This window comes from Tauraco erythrolophus, chromosome 3 (assembly GCF_009769465.1).
Source record: "Tauraco erythrolophus isolate bTauEry1 chromosome 3, bTauEry1.pri, whole genome shotgun sequence".
Lineage (NCBI taxonomy): Eukaryota > Metazoa > Chordata > Aves > Musophagiformes > Musophagidae > Tauraco > Tauraco erythrolophus.
Window position 1 is genome coordinate 18,522,368 of NC_141467.1, and position 14,925 is coordinate 18,537,292.

The 14,925-nt window shown below is 39.9% G+C and overlaps 1 protein-coding gene across 4 annotated transcripts in view; it reads left to right on the top strand.

Moving 5' to 3' along the window:
* The window catches only part of CDH18 (cadherin 18), a 204,888-nt gene that overhangs the window by 32,194 nt on the left and 157,769 nt on the right, over positions 1-14,925 (top strand). For all 4 annotated transcript variants that reach the window (XM_086609027.1, XM_086609025.1, XM_086609028.1 and 1 more), the window contains exon 2: positions 14,358-14,652. In XM_086609027.1, the coding sequence (XP_086465153.1) occupies positions 14,358-14,652 (295 nt within the window). The remainder of the gene's footprint in view (positions 1-14,357; positions 14,653-14,925) is intronic.

Sequence of the window (14,925 nt, forward strand, 5' to 3'; positions counted from 1 at the left end):
AAACTCTGTAATTGAATAAGTAATCAAGACCCTGGCATAAAATTCTCTCTTGTTGATTTTACATGGCTCACACATACTACATCAGAAAATTACACATTTATTTTTATCTTCACAATATTATTTAGGAAGAGCAAAGGAGAAGGAAGTAATTTAGAATATCACATGGGTATGCTGCAGAGTTGTTTTTCCAGAGCTTAAAAGTGAATATACTGTGTTAAAGATCTCTCACTGAGTAAACACTATTTGCTGTAGCACTGTCAGGCAAACAAGCAAACAAACAAATAAATAAATCATACTTTCCGTAAGAGTTTGAGTATTATTACACCTACAACTCTGTGCTCCAGTGAGCCATTTCTGTCACTTCTGTTAATATCAGGAGAAGCTGTACATATAGAGATCCATGTAATGTGACATGAATTGATCAGAGTTTTACACAACTAATAATTCTTTCTTGTTTGGAAAAATCTGAAATAATCCTTAGGTTGGCATTCCTGTTCAGTAAGGACAGATATGTATTTCCTTCTTGGAAGACCCTGTTACAATGGATGTGTTTCCTTTTTTAATTCTGTACTGCAAATGGAAAGGCAAAGGAGTCTGATTCCCAATTTGTGCATATAAAATATAATAATAATTAAAAAATACTGCAATGTGAATAGCATGACTGAGCAAGCACCAGAAATGAAGGTCAAGAGCACCTGTAGAAGCCTGCAGAAGCAGTGTGTGGAAACGGAAACTGTGTTTTTACCTCATCATTGTCACAAATGTGCAATGGTTTCCAATGAAGAACAGCTTTTCACGGCTTCAGTGAATCTCCAAGCCCTGAACGCTTGCATCTCTTGGTATTTTCAAAGAGTAAATGTACTTACCATTTTTCTGACCTTAAGCTTTTCAATATCCTAATCAAACATTCTTTCATATGAAAGTGGGCTTGCTTCTCCAGATAATGCAAGTTATGATATTGGTACCTAGGAATACTTTTTGCATCTTTGAGGTTTAATGGATCTGTGACAATGTAGCTGAACAGTAAGGCATTATAAACAAAGCAGTGCTTTAGTGATCTAAGTCAATTCAGAGTTTGCAAGGCCTGTGCCAGAGAGTACTACCATGAACTGAAGCACTTTCATTGTATGCTTGTGTCCATTGGTAAGAAAGATTTTTAGAAGTACTTTATACTGACATAACTCCTCTTTGTTGTAATTTAGTAACAAGACAAATTAAACCGTAACATTTGTCTTCCAATGGTGATGTAACATGGCCAGAGCTCCTATTAGTAATAGTGTATCATCAAGGAATTAGGATTCAAACTTAGTCAAAGCCGTGGTCCTTCTACGTGGATCTGGGAATTTAAGTTATTACCACAATTACAGATTTGTTGATTGCAAAGTGAGTTTTTGGTGATACTGATAGTGAGGAGATGCTGAAAACTGAAGACCACTCAATTTTATGAATTTGTCTAGAGAGCATGAAATAGTTTTCTGCATGGCTTAATGACATACGACGTCAAAGGGGAAAATGGAGTCATGTATTGCCAGAGCAGAGTGCTATGAAGTAATATAATATCAACCAATGCATTAATTACTTGTTCATAACCATTGAAGCCAGACTTTTGGCTACTATACAAACAAACTTAGCAGAAATCTGGCCCAGATCTTGAGATTTATTGGTTGAATGTAACAATGAAGCATTCATTTAAAGTCTAACTTTCATCTCTCATAGTTTAATTTACTTTTTTTTTTTTTTTCCCTATTGATGGTGTTTTTCTGTTGCCATGGAAAAGATGAGTTTCTAAATATCCTTAAATTCTGTAGCCCTCTAGGGCTACAGAATATTCCTCTAGGAGTATTTTTTTTTTAAATGGCTTTAGGTATCCATCCCCTCCCACTTTCTGTAGGAATTGCAGAGTTCAGCATTGTCTATTGATAACACAACTAGATAGACCTGAGTGTGATTTCAGGCTTTTGAATTCTGAAGCATTTTCTCTTATTTCTGGGTAAATTTGATAGTTCAAGTCTGTGAAACTCAGACTACTCCTTTCTGAAAGAGAGATATTGTGACTTGCTCTTTAAGAAGACTGCGAGATCTAAAAAAATAGAAGCTCTATAGGTAAGAACTGTTACGATTTTCCTTAGTCAGAAGCAAAGGCTATATGATATGACAGAGTCAAGCAGTTATATATGTATCTCATGGCTGTTCTGCATAAGTATTACTGCAGATGAACATTTAATGTATTAAAGGCAGTGTGTTTCCACACTGAAACAACTCTCCTAGCTATAGAGAGTACTGGGGAATGAGAAGTCTTGTTTCGTTTTCTGTTTAAAAGTAATCTTTATTCAAATAAGGACCTGATGGGCAAAGTGCTGTGGGAGGCGGCCCTGGAGGGACGAGGGGCCCAGGAAAGTTGGTCCACATTCAAGGAGCACCTCCTCCAAGCTCAGCAGAGGTGCATCCTGATGAAGAACAAGTCGGGCAAAAAGACCAGGAAGCCCGCGTGGATGAGCAAGGAGCTCCTGGACCAACTGAAAATGAAGAGGATAGCCTATAGAGGGTGGAAGCAGAGACAGATAGCCTGGGAGGAATACAGAGAAGCTGTACGAGTGACCAGGGATCAGGTGAGGAAGGCTAAAACCCTGAAGGAATTGAATTTGGCAAGGGATATAAAAAGCAAAAAGAAAAGCTTCTATAGGTATGTAGGGGACAAAAGGAAGTCCAAGGAGAACGTAGGCCCCCTCCGGAAGGATACTGGTGCTCTGGTTACCCGGGACATACAGAAGGCTGAGTTACTCAATGACTTTTTTGCCTCAGTCTTCACTGATAAAGCCTCTTGTCTTACTGCCCAAGCTGTGGAAAGAACTAGCAGGGACTGTGAGGATGAACCACTGCCCACTGCACTTGAAGAGCAGGTTCGGGAACATCTGAGGAACTTGAAGGTGCACAAGTCCGTGGGACCTGATGAGATCCATCCGCGGGTCCTGAAGGAACTGGCGGATGAAGTTGCCAAGCCACTGGCCATTGTATTTGAGAAGTTGTGGCAGTCTGGCGAGGTCCCCGATGACTGGAAGAGAGGGAACATAACCCCCATTTTTAAAAAGGGGAACAAGGAGGACCCGGGCGACTACAGGCCGGTCAGCCTCACCTCTGTGCCTGGCAAGGTCATGGAGCAGATTCTCCTGGGAACCATGCTAAGGCACATGGAGAGCAAGGAGGTGGTGGGTGACAGCCAACATGGCTTCACCAAAGGCAGATCGTGCCTGACCAACTTGGTGGCCTTTTATGATGGGGTGACAACATCAGTGGACAAGGGTCGACCAACGGATATCATCTACCTGGACTTGTGCAAAGCTTTTGACACTGTCCCGCACGACATTCTTCTCTCTAAACTAGAGAGGCATGGGTTTGATGGATGGACCACTCGGTGGATAAGGAGATGGCTCAATGGCCTCACTCAGAGAGTGATGGTCAACGGCTTGATGTCCAAGTGGAGACCGGTCACGAGTGGCGTCTCTCAGGGGTCCGTGTTGGGCCCGACCCTCTTCAACATCTTTGTCGGTGACGTGGACAGTGGCATGGAGTGCACCCTCAGCAAGTTCGCCGATGACACCAAGCTGTGTGGTGCCGTCGACACGCTGGAAGGGAGGGATGCCATCCAGAGGGACCTCGACAGGCTGGAGAGGTGGGCCTGTGCCAACCTCATGAAGTTCAACCAGGCCAAGTGCAAGGTCCTACATCTGGGTTGTGGCAATCCCAGGCACAAATACAGACTGGGCGGAGAATGGATCGAGAGCAGCCCTGAGGAGAAGGACTTGGGAGTACTGGTGGACGAGAAGCTCAATACGAGCCGGCAATGTGCTCTTGCGGCCCAGAAGGCCAACCGCATCCTGGGCTGCATCAAGAGGAGTGTGGCCAGCAGGTCGAGAGAGGTGATTCTCCCCCTCTGCTCTGCCCTCGTGAGACCTCACTTGGAGTACTGCGTCCAGTTCTGGAGTCCCCAACATAAGAAGGACATGGACCAGTTGGAGAGGGTCCAGAGGAGGGCCATGAAGATGATAAGAGGGCTAGAGCACCTTTCCTATGAGGACAGGCTGAAAGAGTTGGGGCTGTTCAGCCTGGAGAAGAGGAGGCTCCAGGGTGACCTTATAGCGGTCTTCCAGTACCTCAAGGGGGCCTACAAGAAAGATGGGGAGAGGCTGTTCAGGAGGGCCTGTTGTGATAGGACAAGAGGTAATGGTTTTAAAATAGAGGGAGGTAGATTCAGATTGGATATTAGGAAATAAGACCCAAACAAAAAGAACCACTCAATTTCAGGCATGTTTTAGAGCAATGGTTCAATGAGCTGTAGTCATTTAGCCCTGGGACCTGCAAACAAGTATATTTACATAATTATACTTTTAGAAGACTTTGGTTAGCATGTTCAGCAACAGGATGACTGTCCAGCTCTTTAGAACCTGTAAAACACATATGCTGTGTTAATCCTACTTTCTTGAAAAAATAATAGTTTTTATGCCTGTCATAGCATTTGCCCAAGTAAAAGACATCTGAAATGAAAGCTTACTGCTGTGAAGAGAGTTCAGATGAAAACTTTAGCAGAATGGAAGTAGTTTTCTTCTATATTGATTTAGACGTATAGTACAGTAAAAGTACAATTGTTGATTCTATTTTTCTTAAAAGTATATAGTGTTCTTCGAAAACAGAATATTTTTATACATAAATGTTTATTGTGTTGGTTTAGAATTCTATTTTCTATTTATCTTGCCATTCACTGGAGTTCTCCTTTTGTACAGAGAGATAATAAAAGCTACTGTTGACCACATCAGTACACCTGATGTTATTTCAGATGTAATTGCTTATGCACTTGCATAAATCTGCTGTTACCCAGCTCCCTAAAAGCAGCAGCAAAGGAGCAAACTTCAGATAAGAACATCTTGCAAGAACAGATGTTTATATGTCGTAGTGTTATACTGTGAAGTTAATACTGTTTCAGTTGTGTTTTTCCTGGATGATTGCAACCCAATTATTTTTTTCTATCTCAGAAAACCCATTCAGCAGATGGAGGAAATTGCAATTCTGTATTTTCTTTCTCTGTTTGACAAGGGTGTGGAATAGCTTCTTCTCCGTTTGTGGACACTGCTATGGATAACACAGTTATCTCCTGGGCTAATGATTCCCTCTGAGAATTCCATCAAAAGGTGTGACATTGCCCAGAGCAGTATATTTCATTAAAACATATTTTATAGCTCAGACCAAGGGAAGTGAGTCTGCAGCAAATCTGAGGATGATTTTACTGCATAGGCACAATGCACATTTCTGTAGTATCAGCTAGACTCTGATTTTGCAGCATGCACCATTCAGAATAATTTTATATGTATTTTTTACTACTATTATGTTACTGTATTGTTTCTTTTAAGTTACATCTTGTGTCTACATAAACATCAAAGGAAATCAACACGGTAGCAGTTCTTATTAGAAAGAAAATTAAAATATTTTGTACTCATTGTTTTAGTGTTGTACTATTAATTCTTTATATGTATTTACATTTTGATCTTTTTAGTGAAGCATTAAATAATTCTGCATAAAAGAAGTAAAGTAACGTGTACATTCTTTTTTAATATATTCTCCTATGCTTTGCTAAAGCTCATAGCTCATGTTGTTTGGGAATAATTTTGTCATTCCTCTAGGTTGAGCATGCACTGGTAGACTTAGTAGTCTTAGACACAGACTACATGCTGTAGTAGTGTGCTGGAGCCCTCTTGTCTGCTTAAACTGATCGGCAATAACGACAGAATTGAGAAGGGGAGATTCTGCTGCTCTCCTTGAAAAAACATGCAGCTCTCCAAAGAGAAGACAATACTTTATTCAAAAGATACAGTAGTAGCGTCACTACCAGAACTCAAGTTTTACTTTTGGAATTCTGTGCATATTATTTTTATTGTTTATTATTTGTCAGCAATAAGCTTTAAGTTAATTCTATGCAGTTATTTCAAAATAATTTGATTTTGTGTGTACATAACCATTTATACTCTGATTGAACTCATAAGGTTAGTGCAACAGCTCTTGATTTTTTTCAAATCAGCTTCGGATTTTAATTTAGCACAAGTATGGGAATCTTTTCATAAAATTTTATTTTCAACAGAACAGCATATATCTTATACCCAGATCCAAGAATTTATTGGTAGTCCAATTAAAATATTGTAAAAGTCATTACTAGTCAACTTAAAATGCCACCCACACAACACACCAAGAATCCAAATTGTTCAATTAAAGCAAATGAGAGGAAGCAGTCGTACAATTAAATCACTAATAGACACCTCTTCTACTTTATAACTGCCCCTCTTATCCAGACTTCTTTCTCGTTCTTCCGGTCATGCATGGTTTCCTGGCTGTTGCTTCTCCTCCTTAGGCAAGCACAGGGAAGCATGGTGATCACTGTGAGTTGTTAGTGTCCCAGATTCGCAGCAGGAGCAGAGATTTTTTTTTTTCCTCCTCAAATTTTTGATTGATTTTTATAGTACTTATTGGTGTACTGCTTTTCCGTTGGAACCTGCTTCTATACTGTCCAGTAGTTTATCCCTATTTCTGGTTATTTGCTTGACTTTTGACAAGTATGTATGCTTAGATATTTGGAAATATGATGTGGCTAAACATTAGGTAAAACAATTAAGTAAAAGACGTATGAAGATGGAAAGTAATGAATAACGTCAGTAGCTAAGCAGTAGCCTCCTGATCATTTGGTTTTACAAATAGACATTAGCCATCTGATTGCTTTGTAGTTACTATCAGTAACAATACTGTATTAGCTGGGCAATAAGCCGACGTTGTGAGTATTCATTTTATAGCAGCTAATATGCTGGTGCATCAAATTATATGTATTTAAAGACTTGTAGTATCAAAATTAATATAAGAATATATTGCTCATTAACTGAAAAGTTTGGTATACCTCTTCAAGTCCTGCCTTTGGAAAATTTAGCCCTTCTGCAATATGTGCAGGAATACTAAAAGAGAGTTAAGTGTTTAAATGGACTGATGAAAGAAAAATGTCTTAGCAAAAAAAAAGACACCTTGCTTGCTCTTCTGCTAAATCAGTCATACACTGCTGATATAGGCTAGTTAAAGACTGAGGAACAGTCATAAATCATCCTGAATCCAATCTGTCATTAAATATGTCAAGAAATGGAGCCCACTGGATTGATAAAAGTGACATTCCAGATATGCTCTTCAGGTTTTATTTTCAGTTTTTCCTTTCCCTAAAAATTCAGAGAAATAAACCCAAGAATACTGCCCAACAGGTGATGAAAATTAAATGCTGGTCGCTTCTGGTCATGGACAGACTCAGAATATTTAATAAATCTGTCCTTGTTAACAGCATAACCAAATGGACAGTGATAAGTAATGTTTTCAGAAGCCAGCCCATCACTTAGGATAGAAACTGCCTTTCTACAAGGAATTCAGAAGCCTGTATTGGCTGGAAGTTGGGTGACTGGATTAGGAGCTGTCAGGAATCAGCAAAGTGGGGCAGCTCCCTGGGCTTGAAGCACGTGGGGTCCCCCAGATGGGTCATGGCATGATCAGCCAGGAGCAGGACAGCCGGGGGCCACTGGGGCAGTTCTGGCATTGGGCACCTCCCTGGGGTCAGGGATGGGCCGAAGCCAGGCCTGGACATGGGCTAGCAGGTGGGACCAGTTTAGCGGGGTCCATGGCCAGGCAGTGCAGGGCTGTGGAAAGCTGGATGCCAGCCCTTATGACAGAGCTCCAGGAGGAGGTGAGTTCATTGAAGAGTATCAGAGAGTTCAAGAGACAGATAGACTACTGGAACCACACCTTGCCTTTGCTGGAACAGGCAGACAGGATGCCTGACGTAGGATTCCCTATCCTCTCTACACCTGGCTGAACACGGTGACTCAGGGGGTAATGGTGACAAGTTTCTGCCCGGCACAACAGGTTCATCTCATCTGAGACTACCCCACCATCTCAGATGCCCTTGCGTAATAGGTATGAGGGTCCTGCAAGTGGAACTGAACAAGGAGGAGGTGATGGTTCATCTCAGCTTGAAGGTGTTGCTGAGGTTAAGTCGATCTACACTTTGCATCAAAACTGCTTCCATAAAGAAAAAGAGATGGGCTGTTGTTGAAAACTCTCTCCTGTGGGGAACAGAAGGCCCAAACACAGACTAAACCCACTTCTTAAGGAAGTCTGCTGCCTCCCTGAAACCTGGGTTGAAGATGTGAAGAGAAAACTTTCCATCCTGATATGGTCCTCAGATTACTATTCTTTGTTTATTTTTCAGGTAGGCAGCAATGACGTTGCAACAAGAATTCCAATGTCAAGCAAGAGAGAGTTCAGGGCCTTGGGACAACTGGTTAAGGGATCAGTAGCACAAGCAGTGTTATCCTCTATCCTTCCAGTGACAGGAATGATGAGGGAAGAAAAAGGAAGACCCAGCAGGCCAATACCTGGCTCTGAGCCTGGTGTTACTGGCAGAATTTTGGGGTTTTGATCGTGGGTCAGTCTACACAACACCAGGCCTGCTGGCAACAGATGGGGTACACCTGTCTCGAAGGGGGAAAAGGATCTTTGCACAAGAGTTAGCAGGGCTCTTTGAAAGAGCTTTAAACTAGATTTGAAGGGGAAAAGGGATAAAACCAGGCTCACTAGAGATAAGCCTAGAGACGGCATGCCAATGTTCGAGGAACAGTGTGCTAGTGAAGACCTAGCACTGAAGAGGTAGGGGATGGAGATCCATGCTACAGTAAATAGCAAGGGTTATTGATATGTTAGAAACCATGGAAGTGTCTGACAATGGTCACGTAGGAGCTAGAGCTATTCCTCCCAAAAGGATGGGAGGATCAGTAGCCCAACTGAAGTGCATCTACACCAATGCATGCAGCATGGGCAACAAACAAGAGTTGGAAGCCATCATGCAGCGGGAAAACTATGATACGGCTTCCATCACGGAAACATGGTGGGATGAGTCACTCAACTGGAGTGCTGTAATGGATGGCTGTAACTCTTCAGAAGAGATACGCAAGGAAGGAGAGGCAATGGGGTAGCTCTGTGTGTTAAGGAGTGTTCTCGTTTTCTATTGCTTAATGACGGTAGTGATAGGGTTCAATGTTTTGTGGATAAGAATCAGGGGGAAGGTCAAGGCAGATATCATGGTGGGAGTCTGTTATAGACCACCCAACCAGGATGAAGAAGCAGATGAAATATTTTACAAGCATCTGAGAGAAGTCTTAGAATCACTAGCCCTTGTTCTCATGGTGGACTTCAACTTACCAGATGTCTGCTGGAAATACAATACGGCAGAGAGGAAGCAGTCCAAGAGGTTCTTAGAGTGTGTGGAAGATAACTTCCTGACACAGCTGGTGAGTGAGCCAACTAGGGAACAGGCCTCACTGAACCTGTTGTTTGCGAACAGAGAAGGACTTGTGGGTGATGTGATGGTTGCAAGCTGTCTTGGCCATAATGATCACAAAATTATAGAGTTTTTGATTCTTGGAGAAGTAAGGAGGAGGGTTAGCAAAAGTACTACCGTGGACTTCTGGAGAGCAGGATTTGGTCTGTTTAGGAGCCTGGTTGACAGAGTCAACGAAGCTGGTGAAGAGTCTAGAGCACAAGTTCTATGAGGAGCAGCTGAGGGAACTGGGGTTGTTTAGCCTGGAGAAAAGGAAGCTGAGGGGAGACCTTACCGCTCTCTACAGCTACCTGAAAGGAGGTTGTAATGAGGTGGGTGTTGATCTCTTCTCCCAAGTAGCAAGTGATAGGACGAGAGGAAATGGCCTCAAGCTGTGTCTCAGGGAGGTTCAGATTGGATATTAGGAAACATTTCTTCACCAAAAGGTTTGTCAAGCATTGGACCAGGTTGCCCAGAGAAGTAGTTGAGTCACCATCCCTGGAGGTATTTGTAGATGTAGGTGCGGTGCTTAGGGACAATGTTTAGTAGTGGACTTGGTAGTGTTAGGTTAACGTTGGACTTGATGATCATAAAGGTCTTTTCCAACCTAAATGATTCTATTATTCTATGATTCTAAGATGGTTTGGGCAGGGGCTGGCAGCCCCAAGGAGCTGCAAGGGGATCCTGGACTGTGTGCAGGGAGGTCTAAGGAGGGCTAAGGTTTGAGTGCAAGCTGTGTTAGTCTCTAGTGTTTAACTAGGCAAACTATTGGTCTGCAAAGTCATTTTTAAAATAGAGTCTGGAGTCTAAGGTGAGATCCCTTAGGGAAGCAAATTGAAAAAATTTAAGTAGCAGAAAAAAAAAGCTTATTTCAGTAGCAGTTTAAAAGTTAACACAGATCAATATATAACTATATTGATGAGTTGTATCAGATGAGGTGGACTATCACAGAAATTAAGACCTGCTGAAAGGCATTTTCAGTGCTGTTTTCACGGTCCTAGTTAAAACCTCCGATACGGAAATCAGAGAGCTGTCTTTTAACGTTTGGCATATTTCCTTTGTATTTCCTTTCATTTCTTGTTGCTTATCTCAACATTATGAGTAATTGTGTTTCAGTTTGCAATGTGTTTGTATTTCTTTTTAAATTGAGACTCCTGCAATGTTCTAACTTTCTGTCTCTGACTGTCACAGTAGGGGAAAAAATAATACCACATTTTGTGATTGTCTAAGCTATTTATTCACATTACTACAGCATGTGAATATCTCATCCTCTAGTGTGTACATGTTCTTGCAGTAGTCATTGGCAGAGGTGATGCCATCTCATTTAAGTTAAATGTCCACACTGTTTCTAGGAATCTGGGTTGAGATGACTTTCCCAGGTCACACAAGTTAGGTCTGAACTGGTGAACAGAACATGTGTTGGCTTGAGTCTGTGTTGCTTAGCAACATCCCCCCCCCGTCAAATTAATCTGAAAGATAAATAGTTGCAGCAGTCCCAAGTAGAGAGAGAGTCCACTGTTGTCCACCTAGATTTTGCTCCCTTGCTGTGTTTTGTAAGTCATTATAGACATAGCTGCAGAAATACGGTCTCTCAAATCATGTTTTTGTAACCTAAGCAGTGAATTGCATTTACTCTAATTAGAAATGCTTTTGTGGAATAAACCAACTGTTGTGGAGATAATTTCATAGTACAGAGGGAAAATAAAGAATTGTGCCATGCTCAGGGACATGCATCTCTTATTAATCTGGTAGGCATTATCTTATGCGGGGGTTCCCAGGGGCTCTCTTCAGCACAACAAGTATTACAAATAAGTTTTTAAGAGAAGCATTGATATTTTTCTACTTGGGCCAATTTGTACTGGGGTCAAAGTATTAAAGAAGATAAACAGTTATTTACAGAAAAACTGAAATATAAATCAAAAGGAAAGGCCCTTTTGTTATACAGTGGAAGTGCTATGCAAAGTCCTACTGTGTGAATTCAAAATTCAGCATTAGAAATTAAAAGGCATAAATCAAAGTGTTATATTTAAAACAATATAAGAAATATCATAAAGCAGGGAAGCAGGAACTTCTCTTAACTTTCTCTTGTTTTCAGTTGTTGCCTCGCAACTGCAGTGTAAAAGACTCAGTTGCATATTGAAGGCTCTCAGTGTTTATTAAACACCCAAATACTTTTTTTCTAACGACATTTCTGCCTGCATTTTTCAACTGAAGTTTGTTGGGTAACATGATGTTTATCAGGAATAGCGTATAATTGGTTGGCCATGCAATTAGCTGAGAATCTTTTGTGTTTCTTAGCTTTTATTACTTGTTAGATGTAAAAGCCCTCTGTCTCAAAATGTACCTGGATTTTCTTCACTGATGACAAGTACAAATAGTTGTTTCTTCACAACAAAAAATATCTCATGTTATGAATTTTTCCAAATGTTCCATATGCTTCATGCTATGACAGTGAATTTCTGAATGTGCCTTTCTGCAGTATGGTATTGGAATGCCATGTCTACATTGATGTTTGTTTTTTTTTGAAGAAAGCTTATTTCTTAAGTTCTACATCAGTTCTTTAATCAGTTGATTTCTTACCTATGTAATCAATTTCTTAATTGGTTCATAATTTCGTAATTCCAGTTATGAATACACTGATTTTTACTGAGATGTCTGTATGGTATACCTGAATATGCTTCTACATATACGCACGCAAAGTTGAAAGTAGAGAATGAGGATGGAGATTCTACTGATCTTTTTCTGTTTGGGATAGTTTTAACCTGAGTTCTTTATAGCTTCATAAACTCAGCAAATATGTCATTTTCCCAGGCATACATTTTTTTTCCTGGGTTTCTTTGTTGTTGTTTTTTTTTCCCCCATAAATTACAGATAATCTTTCTGAGGCAAATGTTAACATTTGCAAACACTAACACTTAGGAATCATTTTATCAAAAAAGGAACCTGCAGCAAGAGAAAAACAATTCTAATATTGTTTCTGAAAAATTAGAATACCAGCAACCCAGGGTTAGAATACCAGAATACCTACTATTCTTGATTTTAGGAGTAAAACACTTCAGAGAACATTTTGACTTCATAGGAAGTTTAGATCTCTGTAATTTTACATTGATCAAATATTCCTTTGTTAATAGAATACAATATTACTCTGAGGATAAGAAGAGATGTAAGCAGAATTTTGCCTGTTACTACTCTAAAGGAAAGGTGAAAAACTATCCTGCTGTGCTATAAAGACAAAGCCAAGAAAACAAACTCTTTCTCTGTTTCTTTGCTTCTTCTGTTTTCAAAATAATGGGTCCACAGTTATGACCCAGTTTGTTCTGGTTATTCAGTCAGATCTTCTTGTGGCTCAGATAAGTATATGGTGCCTTGAATGAAGTTAAGTTGAAGTTTATATGAGCTGACAATCTTAATTTTACCAGACTTCCCCCTCCCAAATCCCCTACAGGACAAGGTATATTATGTCTGACACCGTGATTTCATAGATTTAATACAAGAGATGAAAAATGTCATCAAGCCCCATATGCTTACTCCTTTTACAAATAGCAAGCTCGATAATTTTAAGGGCAAGAAAAAGACCTGTCAAAAAAAGTATGAGGAGAGAGTGAGAAAATAGCAGTACCTCTGTAACTTATGGTTTAAGTCAGAAAAGAGACAATTTGAACCTCCAAAAGTCCTATTTTCTCTCTATCCAACCCTAAATGGCTTCTGAATTGAGAATGGAAAGTCTGGAAACTGACACCTAGTGTTCCATTAATTAAAAATAATATCTGACATTCTGCTTCTACTTTGCTCAGATTCTGTACAGAAACTGAGTAATGCCACACTGTAGATATTGAGAGATAGTCAGGGCAGTGGGATAAGAATAAAAATGACTGAATTCTTAAAATTAAAAAGTTTCCCTTCTGATTTAACATCACAATATGACTGAACAATACCTAAGACTGTTAATTTTTGCATTATCACTGTATTCTCATTGTGCACCACGATAAATACTTTCTGTTCTCAAACTCATTTTAAAGAGAAAAACCACAAAGCTTCTCAATCTATCAAAAAATCACCCCTTCTTCTCAGAGAACACATGTTCATTTTTATTCTAAAGAGGCAATTCTTTAAAATCAAGATAGAAGCACTGAAACCCAATGAGTAGCTGTTTCATGTTATCTCTTAACACACCAGAGTACTTAGTGACTTTTCTTTTTATTTTTTTTTCCTCTCTGATAAATTATAGACTTTATTCTGCCCAAGGAGGGGTATAATATACTTAACATATATTTTATAATACAAAGTGTGTGTTAGGAACAATAAAAATGCTGGAAGTATCAGTCGAAGTTCATTACGTCATTATAAATAATTTAAATGCAAGCAAATTTAGGTTTGGTGACTTCCTAACTAAAACCAAACAAACAAAAACCAGAGAAAATGGTTGTGTTTTGTTGAGGTATAGAATGTTCCTGGACAGACATCTTTGCTGTCACACTATGCAGTTTTATTTGCAGTAAATGATGCTGTCCTTGGGGCCACAAACAATAACATAGGTGGTGGAACTGAACTGCAATCATTGAAGCAAACTTAATCCTCAGTGTGACTGCTTCGAGCTTCATGCTTAAGGCAGAGCTTCTAGCAATGAGTACTGTAAGATAACAACTAAAAAGACTAAAACCAAACCAAAATAAAACAAAAAACACCCCAGTTGCTAGAATATTCTTGACTTTGGGAAGTTTTCTAGAATGGACATAGTACAAAAGAAATCCCAGCTTAAAAAATAAACTATGCTGGGGTGGAAATGACCCTGAACAAAATGATTGACTTACCAGGTATAGCACGTGAGGAATTATGACAAGAGGTGGGAAGGTTTAAAACTAAGTAGAACAGTGCTAACTGTAATATTATAATTTTTATATCTTATGTGCAATAACCTTTCATGAAATTTAATATGTCATTTTATATGATTTTATGTGTATATATTCTACAGCTGCACTCCAATTCCGACAAAGGTGATGGATCAGTCAAATATATTCTTACTGGAGAAGGGGCGGGGACTATATTTATTATTGATGACACGACTGGAGACATCCACTCAACCAAAAGCCTAGATCGAGAGCAGAAGACGCACTATGTGCTTCATGCCCAAGCTATTGATAGACGGACAAACAAGCCACTCGAGCCTGAATCTGAATTTATTATCAAAGTGCAGGATATCAACGACAATGCACCAAAATTTACAGATGGACCATACATTGTTACTGTGCCAGAGATGTCTGAAATGGGTAAGGAAAACAAATCGTTCTATTCAACAATCTTTTAACAAATGAAAATGCCACGTGCTGTTTGACAAAGTTATGACACGTTATTGTATCATTGATTGTATGCAAGGATATTACAGTTGAGAAAAGATGATAAGAAGGCATTAAATCGAGGCATTGGTATTAAGAAAACAGTACGCGCGCACACACACACACACACTCTGACTGTAGAGGAGAGTCACTCTTACTCTTGAATGCTTTAACAGTTGTTCCTGGGCAAATGGTACTTTGCCATCT